The sequence below is a fragment of the Populus alba genome, chromosome 4 (genome assembly GCF_005239225.2).
Source record: "Populus alba chromosome 4, ASM523922v2, whole genome shotgun sequence".
Classification (NCBI taxonomy): Eukaryota; Viridiplantae; Streptophyta; class Magnoliopsida; order Malpighiales; family Salicaceae; genus Populus; species Populus alba.
Genome location: NC_133287.1, coordinates 10,102,401 through 10,119,299, shown reverse-complemented (window position 1 = coordinate 10,119,299; position 16,899 = coordinate 10,102,401). Strand labels below are relative to the sequence as shown.

The window sequence follows — 16,899 nt, the reverse complement described above, 5'->3', positions numbered from 1 at the left end:
GGGATATTTCTTTCGATGTGGGGGATTTATTGTTTCTTAGGATGCATCCTTTAAGGCGACAGACCAATTTCAAATGCGCCCACCAGAAGCTTGCCAATTGCTTCTATGGTCCATATCTAGTGTTACAAATACTTGGGGTAGTAGCATACAAACTTCAACTGCCAGACGGTGCTCGCATTCATCTCATCTTCCATGTCTCGCTCTTAAAAAAAAATACATGGGTGACTCTGTTATGCCTTCAATAGAATTGCCACCCATTACGGATGATGGGGTGGTTGTCCTAGAGCCTCATCAGATTCTGGATACTCGTTGGGTCATATGGGTCAATAAATTTAAAGCAGACTCTTTAGTACAATGGAAGCATCTTCGGTTGAAGATGCCACCTGGGAGCCCTATCACTCTTTGCAAGAACAATTTCCTTCCATGGACTTTGCGGACAAGAGTCCACTTAATGAGGAGGGCAATGTTAAGCCATGATGTTTTGAAAGAAGCCTTAAGCCAAATCTCAAATATTTGGGATGAGCAGTGGATATGGGAACATGCATGTGTGTAGCAAGATGTGGATGTGGGAACATGCATGTGTACATGCAACATGGGAAAATGATGGATTGGGTCGTGGAGAGTAACAAACAGATGTGCAACAAGAAATGGTCTTCCATCATTGCAAAATTACATTATTTGTTCTATTTAACTTTGTTAACTTTTGTATTATGTGGGCAGAGTATATTTGCTTACGGTTAGCTTTTCTTTGTAATTTAGTTTGTTTGTTTGTTTGTTTGTTTGGGATGAGGCTTGCTTATTTGAGCAGCCAATGCTTTCATTAGAGATATAAAAAAATTGCATTCAACTTGTGGTACTTTCTCACTCGAAGAGAAAACAAATTTCATTAGCCCATTACACTTTGTAATTGGGATCTATCATCAAAACATTTTATTCCCTACCTTGAGCTTTGTTGATGTATAGGAAAATAAACCGAGTTAAATAGCATGTAAATAAAATTAATATGGTCACTTGTCATTACATAATCTTAGGCATCCTTGAAATGGAACTAGCTAGGTAATGGGCTTTATGGTGAGCTAGTAGAGTTGTTTTCAACCAAAGATTGTCATCTTGAAAAATTACTTATTCAATATATTATTTTTATAAAAAATATTTTTAAAATATTACAAATAAGGTTATTGGTGGCACAACTCTGTTAATATATTCTAAAGATCGAAAAAAGAATTACCATAAATGCCATTATTATTGATCATTATATTCCAAAAAGTTTTAAAAAAAAAAAATTATTGTTAATATTAACACACCAATGAAATTACATTTTATTGGTGATGTGTTATATTTAATGATAGATATACTGATGGGTAAATAAATAATTTTTTTAATAATATGTAAAATTTATCAATAGAACTACCGGTTGATTTGGGAAGGCATGATATTTGTCGTAATCAAATATATTTAACAAGGGAATGGGCATTTTAGGCCATCTGGACATATAGGGTCAATTGATGAAGCACTAAGCTGGCACTGTTATAATTTCATAAACTGAAACATTTGAACATGTACTGAACTTAAAGTAACAAATTTCTAATGAGGGCAAAACATGCATGTGCCTACAAACTCACTAGAGAACCCCGCATATCAGAGAGCTCTCTTCTTTATACAAAAGGAAAGACAGGGAAAAAAAAAGGTGCTGAATAGATGAAAATTGCATTTAATTTCTAAATTTGATGCAGCAGACGATCATTGGACTCCGTCGATCCAGCTTCACTTGTTCATGCCAGTTGCATTCTTTACTCCTTCAACAGCTTCCTGTGTCTTAGCCCTCACCTGCTGACCAGCCTAAACAAAGAAGGAACTATCAAAATTAAAATCTGATGCACAATCCATTGTGCCATTGTGGTGAGAATGAATTCTCTAAAAAAATATAGAACATGAGATTGAACAAAAATATGTGAACCTCTTGCACTGATTCCTTTGCAGATTGAGCAGCATTGCCAGCTTCGTCCATCAAGTTGTTGGCCTTCTCCTGAAACAAACAAAATCGATATGTTATAGAGCATTATACATTAATTTATATATAAAAACAAAAGCAAAATAGAGAAAGAAATTCATAAGCTAACCTGAGCTTGGCCTTTGGTCTCACCAGCTTGGTAGCTCATCTTCTGGGTGTTGTCAGCCATTTTTTGTTATTGATTTCTTTGAAAGATTGAGAGAACACAAATGAATTGAAAGCTAAAACACTTGAAAGATTGAAAACACACAACTTTTGGTAATAAACATCAGCCATGGTTGCCTTAATTTATAGTGATTAAAACCAGGCCAATGCTTGACACGTAAAATGCTACGTGGAGTGAAGGCTGTAATGTGTAAATTACTTAGACTAACACGTGTCAAGCTGTTATTGAGGTTAAGATTTTGGGGCCCTTGGACCAGGTTGTTAGATTTTTTTGAGTGCTAAGTTTTGACCGCTTCTACAGCGAGACTAATCAACCTCTGCATATAGAAGGGCCCATTAGAGACTGATCTGAGGATATATATGAAGATCGTCTATCAATTTTTCTTTTTGGTAGAAGGGGGTGATCGTCTATCAATTTAATTATAGGAAAGTAATTTAAACAAGAGTCAGTGAGACTATGTGATCAAATAAATTCACTGCTGAAAGTGAGAAGGTAACCTCATGTATTTCCACCCCACCTCCTTTAATTAGAGCTTGCCCTTGTTGCCTAAAGCCATAAACACCATTTGTTTTTTTTTATTTAGAGATTAAACGGGATATTAAATCAATTTATGGATACAAAATTAGTTAAAGACTTTCGATCAAGCCATAAGCAAACCATTCAAGTTGAGAATAAGAAATTTACAATTATTTGATATCAATAAATTGAAAATTTTAGAGTAATTGTCTCGTGTGTCTATCCACACAAAAATAATTACTTTAACTCAACCAACACTTTAAGATTAAAGCACTAGACATGGCATTATTCTTTTCTTAAAAAAATAATGTTTAGATGTCATAAATATTTTAAAAAAAAAATCAACGACTCGGATTATAAATTGAACTGGATCAAATAAGTTAATTTTATTTTAATTAGATGATAAGAAAATAGACAACAATAGTAAGTGGATCAAAATTTGTTAAAAAAAAATCATGATAACTTTGAAGAAAAAAATCAAAAGGAGAAAAATAATATAATTTAATTTTCAGTCAATTAAATATGAAATGATGAAATTGGATAAAAAGAAACAAAAATGATCAGCCCAATCCAACCTGAGTTAGCATGACAGACATGTTACTTGGGTAATATGGGACGATCCAACCTGGGTTAACTTGTCAAACTCGTGACTCAGGTCATGAGACTGAGATTGTAAAAACTAATAAAAAGATAATATTAAGCCGGCCTATGCTAGGAAAGAACTAAAGGAAACAAACCGACCTGCTCTAGGTGGAAAGTGAGGGAGGAAAGCCGGCCTATCCTAGGTGAGAATTGTGGGATGAAATCCAGCCCTAAGATAACCCAAAAAAGGGATAAGAACACCTATGACCAACACCCAAACACCCTCATCTCAATTAAGAGGGGTATAAATACAGGAGAGGAAAAAGAGGTGACCTTTCCTCTCCTCCAAAACCAACTACAGCTGGTTGGAACAACCTCTCTCTCTTTCCCAAAGAAAAACCTAACAACCCAGTTGCATGTGCGTCCCTTAAACGTTTGAGAAGAAGGGAGAGTTAGGGGAAAAGAGAAGTAACCAAAAACATGGAAGAAGAAGGAGCCTGGACCTCTCTTCAAAACCAGCAACAGCCATTACTACAGCACACACTCCTTCCCAAGGAGAAAACTAAACCCAGCCAGCTTGCATGCCAACTTCTTTGAGTGTTGAGTGAGAGGTGAGTTAGAAAAAGAAGAGAACCAAAAACATGGAAAAGGAAGAGCCTAGAGAGCCGATTGGAACAGTCAGAAAGAAGAATGGAAGAAAATTAAAAGGGAGAAGAAGAAGAAATTACAAAAACCTTCACTAGGATTGTTAAAAATATGAGGTACGTAGAACTAATGTCATTTTTTTGGCTGAGTGTTACCTCACGGTTTGGGTAAAGAAAAGGGAGGAAACTCTAAAATAGGAGAGTGATGTTCTTTCACCTTAATTCGAGAACTTATAACTAAATGGAAAGATCTAAGTAGAATAAAGGATGAAAGCACACATGTGCAAACCTTTTTACAAAGGAAACATGAATGACTTTGAATGTATGAATCTAGGGGAGGGCCAGTCAAGTGAAGAAATGAGCAGATTATGAAATGAAATGATGAAATGCATGAATGATAATCTTGTTAAACTCCTAGGAATATACTTGAACCAAAACAGAATGCATACTTATATTAATGTCTTGATTTTACATGTATGATAGAAGAACTTGTGTGAAAGTGAAATGGAGTGATGGTATATGTAGAATTGTGATATTGTTAGACCTTTAGAGGCATGCTGGAGTTGAAAAAGAAACTATATTATGCTAATGCTTTGATTTTGTTACGTGATTAATGAATTTGCATGGTTATGAATCATGTGAATGAAGGTGTAATTGTAGCATGTGGTTGTGAATTTTCTCGTGATAAAAATGATGTACTGCATGTGTAAATTTAGGAAGAATGGACAACAATGTCCGGGCAAAGGAAATAAAGATAAAAACATAAAGGAAATCTTGCATGATGAACACCTTTAGAGGGACAAGACAAAGGACGGAAATAGACCCTTGTGTAATGTGAATTGACTATTAGTTTGTGTTGATGAACTTGGTACGATGGAATTGAAAACATAGAAAGCATGGTTATGGCAACATTGGGTTTCAATCTCAAAGTGATGGTGAGGAGAACCTTTGTAAGAGATACATGTTGAAACTTAGTTGTGTATTGCTAGATAATCTTCTGATAAATTAGATGTGATTTGGTAACAATCTATGTCCAACTAGGTTGAAGTATGTTATAAAGAGGGAAAGCTTAGCATAAACCTTACGCTTAACTGAGGGAAAGAGTGAAACAAAAAATGACTCAATCATCACTGCCGATTTAGAAATCGACAGCAACATAGATTCGTTGATGAATTCTGGGTCGGCAGGGACTCAGTTCTCATTGGCAATTTTTGAGTCAATAGTAGATTGTATTCGCTGACGATTCCGTGCATAAGCTGTGAAATTTGGTTGCGTTGACAAATTCTTGGTCGACAACGACCTAGTCATTGTTGACGAATTATAAGTCTCATATGTCAGCCGTAAACCAGTTTCACTGATGATTTTGTATTACCAGCAACCTAGTTGTCACTGAAAAATTCTAAGTCTCATATGTCATCCATAAGCTAGTTTCATTGACGATTTTGTGTTACCAATAACCCAGTTGTCGCTGACAAACTCTAAGTCTTATGCGTCAGCCGTAAGCCAATTTCAATGATGATTCTGTGTTAACAGCGACCCAATTGTCACTGATGAATTCTGAGTCCCATGCATTAGTCGTAAACTAGTTTTGTTGACGATTCTATGTTACCATAGACTTAGTCGTCACTGATGAATTCTAAGTCCCATGTGTCAGTCGTAAACCAGTTTCGTTAACGATTCTGTGTTGCCAGAGACCCTGTTATTACTGATGAATTTTGAGTCCCATGCATCAGCCATAAACCAGTTTTGTTGATAATTCTGCATCACTAGTGACCTAGCTTTCGCTGATGATTTATGTGTCATCAGGGACCTAGTTTTCGCTTACGATTTATATGTCACTAGTGACCTAGTTTTTGCTAACGACTTTCTGTGACAGTAGCAGCTTAGTTTGTTGATGAATTCCATATCATAAATGATTTAATGTTGTGACAATTTCATCATTGGTCCGATCTAATTCACTACAAAACTCAAGAATTAAATGCTAGAACGTCCGTGAGTGGTAGTGTTTAAAATAAAGAGAAGTGTCTTGATATGATGATATTCATTATATGTTTGTATAATGTATGGAACACTTGAATGTGAAAATGCGTATTCTTAAGATATGTATAACAATGGTTATATGGTTGTTTGATACGAGTGTGCTAATTATGATCATTTGATATGTCAGAGGGTACAACCAGGATCGGACCTTTGACCGAACGAGGGCACTCCATAGGATGAATAGGTAGGTAGCTTCCACCCCTTTCTAGCATAACATTAATTCTGCAAAATGAATTCATTACGAAAGATCTATTATTGTGTTGTAATGAATAATACTGAACTATTATGCAATGTTAAATGAGTATTATGATTAGCTTCGGCTAATGGCTTCCTAAAAGGATGACTGAGTTGTGTTGATAATTAGCTTCAGCTAATGGCTTCATAAAAGGATGGTCGAGTTGTGTTTGATGATTAGCTTCATCTAATGGCATCCTAGAAAAATGATCGAGTTGTGTTTGATGAATAGCTCTAGCTAATGGAATCCTAGAAGGATGGTCGGAAAGAGCATTATGATTCGCTTCAGCTAATTGCATCCTAGAGTGATGATTGGGTTAAGTTTGATGATTAGTTTTGGTTAATGACATCTGAGACGAATGATCAAGTCTGAATATTATAATTAGCTTCGGTAGTTGATGAAAGAATAAGGATCGTATTGCGTTTATAAAGAGTAATGAAAGGATTATACTCCTTTAGGCTATGAATGAAAAGTAATATTAATATTTCCTTTGTTATTTATTTATGTGTTATAAATTGTTCATAATGCACGTATTTATCTTTATCTAACAAGGACATCACACCAACAAGGTGCATAGGAATTCCATTCCACGAGTCCACATGTTTTTATGTAATCTATGCAATCTCATGCTTTAGATGTTATGGATTTTGTGTAACAAATGTACTAGTCATGAAATGATAATTCGACACTTTTGTAAAGACTTATGTTGATAACTACAATAGAGCACGGATATGGATGTATAAACGTGTAAATAAAATGTTATGGATATATGTATGGGTATTCTCTTTATTATGATGTTATATTATGAAATCATATAGTTAATGTACCATACTAGTGAATGAATCCTATCTTGTTAAACTCTCAAATACTATTATGAGAATCATCAACAACATGATGGCATACAAAAAAAAAATTACCATCAATTTTAGCTTTAAATTGAAAAAAAAAATCAATGATGAACACTGAAATTGAAAAAGAAACTAAGTGGGGAAAAAAAATGTCAACACACGTTAACTTTACGAACCTATGATCCAAATCATTAGAATGCAAGCACCACATATAGAAAAACCACAAAACCAAATCCCAAACCAATCAAATATTGAAGGATGAAGTTGAGAAAAGAAATTCAATTATACAAAAGGAACCCATACCAAAAATACCAATTAAAATAATGGGGAATCAAAATAAAAATAAAAAATTAATTAGAGGACAACTACGAATTTTCAATTGAAATGTGAAATTGAAAAGAAAATGACTTTAACAAAAGGGCAAGATAATCAAAATAATGAAGATCAAATTGAAAAAATAATATGTTATAAATTTGGTTGAAGGATGAAACTGAAAAAATAAATAAAATATATACACAAATGGGTCAAGAAAATAATTAAAAATCAAAAGAATGACCAAATTGAAAAAAGTAATATATCACGAATTGGGATTGAATGATCAAATTTAAAACAAATATTTTTTTTACAAAAAGTCCTAGAATAAAAATTAGAAATCAAAAAATAAAGATTGAAGTTGAAATATCAGTAACTAAGATGACAGTTCTAAAATTTTGAATGGTCAGTGCAATTTTCAAAAGGAGAGAGAAAAGATGAAGAAAAAATAAGTCATGTCGGTAACAATCCATCCCGCCACTGCCACGCACCACCTAACAAGAAGATGATGCCTCAAAGATTCCAACGACATAATAGAAGGGTATTTTTGGCCACTTGAAGGCATCACACGCACCACTAGAATATTGCAGGTGCAACTCACATGTTGGCACGTGTGTTGCATGCACCGATCACTTTTTCATTTTAATAATATTTTATGTTTATTAAAAGACCAAATTACTCTCAACCAGCTTGATAATAATAAAAAACAGTTGAAAAAATTAAAAAGCTCTTAGATGCAAATTTTAAAAATCTTTCTTTAAAGAGTAATTGAGTCATTTTATTGTGCTTAAAAAGTGCAATGACTAAAAAGCCTTTAGATGCCAATATTAAGAATTTTATTTTTAAAAGTAATTGAGTCATTCCATCATGCTTAAAAAATTAAAAAGATAATTTCATCATTGATCAATCTGGTAATGATCAATGTACCTCATGAAAAGATCGAAATACCCGTAGCATAAATGCTATGGATTTTTTTAATAGGGTAAAATGATAATTTTATTATTCCAGTGAATAGTTAAATATATGTAGGCATACATTAAATATCTCTTCAGTTTTGGCTTTCTTTTAGAAGGATAAATAGTAATTTTACTTAAATAAGTTCATAAATAGTTAAAAGATTTAAAGTTTTTAAAAATTATGCATGAATTAGCTTTTAATTACTTTGAAATCTTTCTCTCAAGGCATACAAGTAATAAGGTTGATATAGCGAAATAATTTGATGAATAAAAATAAATGTCTTCCTCCACGTGCCTCTACATTCTTTAAATGAATTAGATGCTTTAACAATTGATTGCCTTTAATTTGCAATTGTTTGGCTTTGTTGTCCTTATTGAAATTATGGTTAAAGATGGATCTTTAATTCATAGAAATTACCCAAGTTTGAACTGGTTGTTGCAAGCTATTTTTCTTTTCTTTTTTTTTTTATTTTATTTTTTTTTGTGTCTAACAGATTGAGAATTTTACAAAGTTTATGAAATTACTGGTAGTAGTGCTTGACCATTTTTTTTTATTTCAGATGGGATGATAAAGAAAGAGGATGAAATGAACAAGCCTGCCAAGAAGAAAAGAGGGGAGAATAATGTTGATGGTGGCGATACTATTCAGACCAGTAGAGTTTTATAATTTTTAGATATAGCAAATTGTTTGGCTATCTAGATTTCTTGTAATCTTGTCTCCTTACGTTTTGTTTTCTCTCCCTTCTTTCCTTTTGCTGTCTCTTTTTTCCTGAACTTGAGATTGTTGCGATCCATATCAGGCATTAAAATAACGAACGTCGGTTTAGTTAGCGCTTGGTAGTAAACCTGTACACTATTCTGTCTTGGCTGTGTAGCATACAAGCATCCATTTCTGTTTTATGGCTTTCATGGAGGCATGACATGAAGGATTTGCTTGTTGTCCTGCTACGTGGTTGACTGCTTAAAAATTAAGGCTTCAATTGGTAGAGTGGCCAGCCACACGGTTGGCTGCTTTACCAAAAAGATTCTAACAAAGTTTTAACTACTGCACTTTTAACTAGCATTAAATATGTCAATTAACTATATTTTAAACAAATTTTTCAACATTGTTGTCATGGGGTAATGGTATTAGCTAAATCAATTGTCGAACAGATTTCACCATCCTCAATATCAAACTAGACCAGGTTTGAAGGTGCTGCAACAAAGTTTAGATGAGTTCATAACCGCCCATGAGGAAAAACTAGAGCATGCATTTTCTCTCATGCGCCTCTGAGACCGACTCTTCATGTGGTGGAATCCTCTTCTTTTTCGTTTCTCAGTAGTTCTATTGTTTCATTTAGAATTATCACAGACCCATGCATGCATTGTCTGGCTCGAAATTGAGTACCTGACTTTGAGTTTATACAAGAACATGCATGTGGGAAAGCATGCTTGTTACAGTTTTCTTTTGGCAAATGTAAATGGGTGATTATAGCTGTTTGTCCCTCCAAACATATTTGGAAGAATTTCTGTAAAGTGGATGTTTTGTTCAAAATGCTGCATGCTTCAGCATTAAGTTAATGTTATTCTCTCTCACACACACACACGCACACGCACACGCACATATTTTTGTTCACTTTTTTGGAAATCAATGTATATGCTCTCCATTGGCAGACTATGTGGTCAATGTGCTATTTTTCTGAGGTAGATCGAGGCTTCCATCAAATCTTTGTGGTCTTGATGTGGCATGTACAGTTGAAGCAAAGAAAGAGAAGCCCATGCTGAAGGAGGATGGAAAAAGACGACAGATTCTGAAAGTGGAATTACTGTGGGCCCTGCAGCTCCGGCTACTGTGGAGAATCAGATGACCAAGAGAAGGTGCTAGGAAGTTGGCTAGAATTCTATCGGTTTCAGAAAAAAGAAGCTCAGAGGAGTGGTGTGATGAATCTTACAAATAGCAGATCAGTGTACTTTTTGTTTGTACAATATGCCGTACCTAGTTAAAATAACGATGAGGAGGTTCCTGATATATACGAAGCATAAAAGAGAATAAAATAGAATATTTTTCTCTTCATCAATCAGGCATCATCGTTTTATCATTGTTGTGAAGCAAGTTGCTAATACTTAGATCTCCTTGCAGAAATTATGGCTTTCCGAAGCAAATTTGAGGATAGAAAGCAGATTCAGCAACTGGGAGCTGCTAGGAAGTTTCGAACTTGTTTAGTGCTGCAGAGGCCATACAAATATGATCGGAATCTGAAGCATCTTGTAACCCATCGAGTTTTTTTACCTGAAGCAACCTTTGCTATGATAGTTCGATCATGCTCTCTGCTTTGTTATGATAGTTTTTTACCCAAGTAATTCAATTAGGATCTTTAGCGGCCACTATACATCACAACTTCTACACTCCACATAATATTATTACACCTAAAAAAAATTATTTGCGTTATAACCGATACAAGCAAACCACACATCATTAGTCTCCATCAAATCATAATATAATATGTCAAACTCTTGTTTTAAAGGATGTGTACCCATCCTATGCATTGAATTTACTCCAAAAGTATCAAAAAATGTGAACAATATCAATAATAACCAATAGACTTAGGAAAAATTTATGCTATGAAATTCTTAATTACCGCATATTTATTTAATATAATAGACAGCTCAATGTGACCGTCAATCACATAACAACAAAGCAAATCTAAAAACCAACTCCAAACATTGTTTGTCTTTTTTTTTACAATAGCAAAATATAACAAAGAAACTCCATTATTCATATCATAAGCAACTGCAAACAACAACTTTACCTTGTACTTACCATAAAGATGAGTGTTGCCAATACTAATTAGAGAATGACAATATTGAAACTCATCAATTAAAGCACCAAATGCCCAAAATGCTCTCTCAAATATTGCCTAATTAACTAACAAAATAATTTTATCAACAACTTAAAATCATTGATTATTTTACAAAATAATCTAATTATCAACTCAAATTATATCTAATTAATCTAATTACAAAAAACCCTGAATTTTCAAAAAAAATTCCTAATTCAAAACCCTAACATTATGCGAAATCAAATTAACATACATAGCACAAATTACAGCAAATTAATCGAGGAAAAATGTTAAAACATACCTTTAAATGTAAAATGTGAGTGATGATAGTGATCAATGCTAGTTGTTTTGGCTGTTAATCTATTGACCCGTGGTGAAGAGGGAGAGATGGGTGATTTCGTGGTGTTTTGGGTGTATTTCATGTTGGAGAGGAAGAGATGGGTGATTTCATGGTGTTTGGTGAAGAAAGAGAGAATAGAAGGTCGTTAATAGCAGGGAGAAGGGAGGGGTAGGTGGATGTGGAGACAGAGGGGGAATAAAAGGAGAAAGGGGACGAAAAGAATTTTGGTTATTAAATTTGAATAAAATTACAGATGTTATTTGCGACTAGCGTGTCGCAGGTAACAATTGTAACTCATAAAACTGTATTATATCCCCAAATATCTTCTTGCTATATCCCCGAGTATATTCTTCATTGTGTTACTTTACCCAAAAAAAAAAATCACTGTGCTAAAAACCCAAAAACTTTTATTTTACCTGCAGTCACATCATTGTTCCTTGAGCATTTGCTTCTTTACCATCTTCATGATTTTTGGAAATCCATGGAACTGCTTGACATCAAATGATAGGTTCGCCTGAGCCAAAAATGAAAAACGAAAGACCATAGAACTGATAATCATAATACATCCACAATCCAGTTCCAACAAGCAACTTACTGTAACACACACACACACACACACACACGAAATAAAATAATAATTAAAGAGAACTTTCAACATAGTTCAGCACACTTTGTGCGGTCATGTCTTGGGTAGTGTATGCAGAATATATTGCACAAGTGGATATGCCTGATTCTTCGTGAACATGCTCTTCATCCCTTTCTCTAGTGTTTGCTCATAAGAATAGAAGTTAATATATTTGTCTTGGGGAAACCTTTCCGTCTTTCATATTATTGGATCTGAAAACAAATGATTGAAGATGCAATCTGGCACTCGCTGCGGCAGCAATAGAGTTTTCATCTTGCTTTTCTTTTGCAGAAGCAACAGCAGCAATGTAAGCTTCTCTTGCTTCTTCCATTTTTTGCATCTCCCTGTCATCTAAATCATCCTGTACAAAACGAATTTGAAGATCCAAGTTTACATATGATCCAATCAATAACAGAAGTAAATTATGAAAGCATGGATATAAACGCTTTTTCACTGAGTGCCTAGGTTTATCATCACATATCACAGACGAAAAAAGCTTTCACAACTTCCAAATGTTTAACATCACACATCACATGTTCATCAACTCTTTAGCAACAATAAAGACCGCGACCTCGTACAAATTTAGTCCATTGCAATTTTTTTCCCAAAGACATCACGTGGAAAACTATGCATTCACAGCAAAACCATGTATTTCATAATAAAAAATGCAAATTCAGTCTGTCTACTGAAGATCAACCAAGGTTTTAACTGTTGATAGTCCACAAGTTCTTATTCATGACACATGCTTTGTCTGCAACAGTATCTTAAATAGGGAGGTGGGGGACCTACAGTGATTTGGAGAAAAGCAAAGAGAGAAACAGATTAAAATATACATCAAGAAGGAGATTGTGAGCTTACAATATCAGGAAGCTGGTCCAAATAGCAAGGTTTGATATCGTAATCTTCAGCATATGGAATGGAATTATTCTTTGTCAAGTTTTCAAATACCAACATAAATGATGAAATGCCTCCTTGTATGGAGTCTAGTTCTTGCTGGAGTGTTTCCACTTTCTGATTGGACGTCATCACCTCCCATTGTAATTTTTCAAGTGCAGCTTGCTTGTCTGCGAGCTTAATCTGTGGAAAACAACTGCTCTTACTAACAAGATGGCATAACATCAAACAAGAGAGCGAGGTTTACAGTGAATTTCATATAGGCATGTAGTTTTGCTCCAATCTCATTTATAGGGTTGTATATACAACTCAGTTAAATTGCAAAACATAGATCATTTCTACGATTTGATATTGGTTAACCATTGTATCACATGAAACACAAATCATATTTCTCAAGTTACATATATAGACACAACACACACACATACTTAACAATAAATTCAAACGTTCATTATTTGAAGGCACTTTAAAATCCTGAAGTTCGATGTTTCATACATCAAAAGGTATTCTTCCATTTAGTTCTGTCCAGAACCAAAATGGATCACAGAGCTAGCATATAACTTGGAGTGCATAAAATGTCAAAAACTTGCAAGGAAGATCTCCTGAGCAACCTTTGAAAGATTAGAAATTTGCTAAGGTCACTGGAGTTAAAAAGTAAACGCATCATATGACACCAGCAAGACCATAATTTTGATTGTCAATCGCTATAGCACCTAATTGAGAAACAAATGAATTAAAAAAAGGCTCACTGTGCATGCTAATAAACAATGCAAGCAATGTAAGTAAGTACCTTTGCATTGGAGAGTTGTAATTGGGTGGACTTAATTAATGAGTCCTTTTCTGCAACTTGGAGTTTGACTTCATCGAATTCAGCATGAACAGCATTCATCTGATTCTTTGAAACTTCTGCTGATTTCAAAAGCTCATCTTTCTCCAACAATTTCCTTTGCAGATCTTCCACTTGCTCCCTCAAAGCGATTAACTCTTCGGCATCCTTCCCTGTAGGCACAGCCCTGGAGGAAGAAAGGATTGCGAAGCTATCGGCATCTTGATTATCATTAGCAGTTTTACCTTGATCCTTATCACCATGGTCCATTTTCTTTTTTGTTGGAATAGATTGGCAAGTATTTCTACCTCTAGGATCAATCATCTTCAACACCAAAAAAAAAAAAAAAACTCAGATTTCTTTTTTTTAACTAGCACTTAACAGAACTATCATCATCGTATAAAGAAATACATTAAGGTGAAGCAACAAAATAAATGAACAAATAAAACCCATTACTATAAAACACTAATAATTTCAACTTGTACAAGAAAAGAAAGAAAAATTGTTACCTTTTTGGATAAGGATTCTCTAGAAGGAGTCTTGGTATAAATCACCGAACCTCTCCGTGTAAATGAAGTGCTCACTTTTCGATCCTGAACAAAAATTTTACCGAATTAATAGAAAGTTGTTTAAACTTGAGGATGAAAAGAACAAGAAAATGAGTTAAGAGAGATTATTACAATGAGGGACTGGACGAGGGGAACCATTTCGACAAGATCGTTGAAGAGGACACGATCGACATTCCCACTTGCAGAAGAAGCGAGTTGAGAGTGATTTGGGAGGTGAGTCGGGGAAGAATTGCTGTTGCTGTCTTCGGAAAGCCATGATTTTGGGTCTCCAAAATTGCTGGAATTCTGCTGCAAATCTACAAAACGTTGAGCCTCGTACATCCTCTTCCTCTTCCCCTTCCCTTCCTTTCTTTCTACTCTTCTTTACTGAGAATTTTGAGGGGGAGAGTCTTCTTTCTTGGAAATTTTGAGGCAGTTGCAATTGCAGGCTCACAGGAGAGAGAGAGTTTACCAGTAAGGACTTCGATTTTGAAATTTCGTAAAACACGCTTTAACGCTTTCTTTCCAAATTGTGTAAATTTACACTTAGGATGGATTGTTTTGACTTTTGCGTAAAATATTCAATAGTAAAATATTTTATAGATATTTTTATATTTATTTTTTATAAAATATTTATAAAAAAAAATTAATTAAAAAATATTTTATAGTAAATCTTCAAACTTAATTTATTTTAAAAAAGTATTTTTAACCTATAAAATGTTTTACAAATATTAATTTACTTATAATATTATCCATGTAATTTTAATCACCGCCTACATCTCACTCAAGATTGTTAAAAACACATTTTTAACACGGCATGGAAAATACAAACTAAACTCAGATAGTAAAAATAAATCGTAAAATTTTAAGGAATTTTTTTTATATATATAGTTCAAACTTCAAACATCTTAAAATACATAGTTTAAATAAAAATTCATATATAGTTCGAGTATTTTAAAATACATGATTCAAATAAAAATTTATACATAATTCAAGCATAAAATAAAAAAAAATTAATTACAGTCATAACAGAAAAATAGAGAAAAAAACACACATTTTATTTTGGCCACTTTTTTTTTCCTAGTTTAAATACCTTGCGGTCAAATTCAGAATTTCAAATATTATCAGCAAGTTCTATATATGTCCTTGAGGATGTCAAGGAAGGAATTCACTCTTTATGACAATTTGATCGAAGAGAACCTGGAAACTACATAAAGAAACAACTAAAATGAAAAATAGCAATTGATAAGATCCATTTTTTATTTGTTTATTTATCAACCAGTTAAAAGAAATTAACAAGACGTGGAATATTAAAAGGAAAAAACAATAAACATGAAATTCTTTATTGCATTTTAATCACCTGCAGCCTGCAGGTCAATCCTAATCAATATAGAGGGAGAGACTACTTTTTTTCATTATAATATCCCAAATGGATAGCACAGCAGTTCGTAATTATTGACATGTCAGGATATACGAGTACAATTTTCAACATTGAACGGCCATATATTTTCACAGATCTCGATATCAAAACAAAAGTGGCGCAAAATTTCTTCCTACATTGAAATCGTAAAATTGGTATTAAAATCTTGATTTTATCAATTTTATTGATTTTATCTAATTTTAATTCGATTTAATTTATTTTTATTTTTTAAAACGATTCAGCACGTAAAGCATGTTTTGACTCGTAAAATCGTATGATTTTACGAGTCAAAACACAATTTTAACAACCTTGATCTCACCATTATCATCTCCAACAAGATGTGATCATCATAGAACTAAAATCCATAACTACTTGACTGGTGCTTTGTTTTATTCATTTAAATGATTATTTGTGTCAATAAAAAAAATTAAAACCAATTTAATATTGAAGAATAAAATTAGAAAAAAAATCAATTTAAAAAAACCAAGACAATCCAGAAAACCTCCTAAACATGGGTTAATCTCTAAAACTCTCAACTCATAAAATTTTAGACATTGACTCAACCAATAAGCTCAGTTCCTAACTAATTTAATGTTGAAAAATAAAAAATAAATTGATCAAAGTGAGAAAAACAACAATTAAAAAAACAAGGGTCAAATTTGAAAGGAAAACCAAACCTAAAAATAATGAAATTGTAAAAAAAAATCCAATTTTAAAAATTATCTTAAATAAAACAAATAGCAATCAAAAAAAATAGAGACTATATTTGGAAGACAAAGAAATTAAAGAGGGATGAGAGAAAAAATTATTTTTTATAAATTATTATAAATAAAACAAATAATAATAAAAAGAAAATGGATCAATTTCGAAAAGATTAAAAATTAAACATGGCTTCTTTAAGATTTTGAAAAGGCAAGCATGGAAATCAAAAAAGTGAGAGAGAAGAAGAGGAAAATAAGGCCACAATCACCAAATTTGGTAGCCTTTGTCCAAATGCACTGCTTCCTCAATGAGGCGACACTAAGACAATTCAAACATCATTATAGAAGGTGGTGTTTTGACCACTAGACAGACCCTCAAGCATTTCCTGAAAGACACAGGGCCACCCAATGGCACA

At 33.4% G+C, this 16,899-nt stretch overlaps 2 protein-coding genes across 2 annotated transcripts; both read right to left on the bottom strand.

The window, feature by feature from the left end:
- Positions 1-1,703: 1,703 nt before the first annotated feature.
- Positions 1,704-2,246, bottom strand: LOC118039022 (uncharacterized). The gene is made up of 3 exons (XM_035045586.2): positions 2,121-2,246; positions 1,958-2,026; positions 1,704-1,839 (listed from the first exon to the last, which is right to left on the bottom strand). Exons 1-3 carry the CDS (start codon positions 2,178-2,180, stop codon positions 1,765-1,767), a joined length of 204 nt encoding a protein of 67 aa, XP_034901477.1. The 5' UTR covers positions 2,181-2,246; the 3' UTR covers positions 1,704-1,764.
- A 9,749-nt stretch (positions 2,247-11,995) lies between these two features.
- On the bottom strand, positions 11,996-14,877 carry LOC118039020 (protein MICROTUBULE BINDING PROTEIN 2C). Its single transcript, XM_035045584.2, has 5 exons — positions 14,495-14,877; positions 14,324-14,407; positions 13,779-14,138; positions 12,953-13,171; positions 11,996-12,455 (listed from the first exon to the last, which is right to left on the bottom strand). The coding sequence occupies exons 1-5, from the start codon at positions 14,702-14,704 to the stop codon at positions 12,258-12,260; spliced, it is 1,071 nt and encodes a 356-aa protein (XP_034901475.1). The 5' UTR covers positions 14,705-14,877; the 3' UTR covers positions 11,996-12,257.
- Between the last annotated feature and the right edge of the window lie 2,022 nt (positions 14,878-16,899).

What these genes read in the sequence shown, in the direction of transcription:
- LOC118039022 (XM_035045586.2), bottom strand. Translation starts at nt 2,180, where the DNA reads ATGGCTGACAACACCCAGAAGATGAGCTACCAAGCTGGTGAGACCAAA. An exon ending in AGACCAAAGGCCAAGCTCAG is followed by an intron (nt 2,027 to 2,120) that starts GTTAGCTTATGA and finishes TGTTTGTTTCAG; the next exon opens with GAGAAGGCCAACAACTTGAT. An exon ending in CAAAGGAATCAGTGCAAGAG is followed by an intron (nt 1,840 to 1,957) that starts GTTCACATATTT and finishes TTCTTTGTTTAG; the next exon opens with GCTGGTCAGCAGGTGAGGGC.
- LOC118039020 (XM_035045584.2), bottom strand. Translation starts at nt 14,704, where the DNA reads ATGTACGAGGCTCAACGTTTTGTAGATTTGCAGCAGAATTCCAGCAAT. An exon ending in CCCTCGTCCAGTCCCTCATT is followed by an intron (nt 14,408 to 14,494) that starts GTAATAATCTCT and finishes ATTTTTGTTCAG; the next exon opens with GATCGAAAAGTGAGCACTTC. An exon ending in TGGACCAGCTTCCTGATATT is followed by an intron (nt 12,456 to 12,952) that starts GTAAGCTCACAA and finishes CGTTTTGTACAG; the next exon opens with GATGATTTAGATGACAGGGA.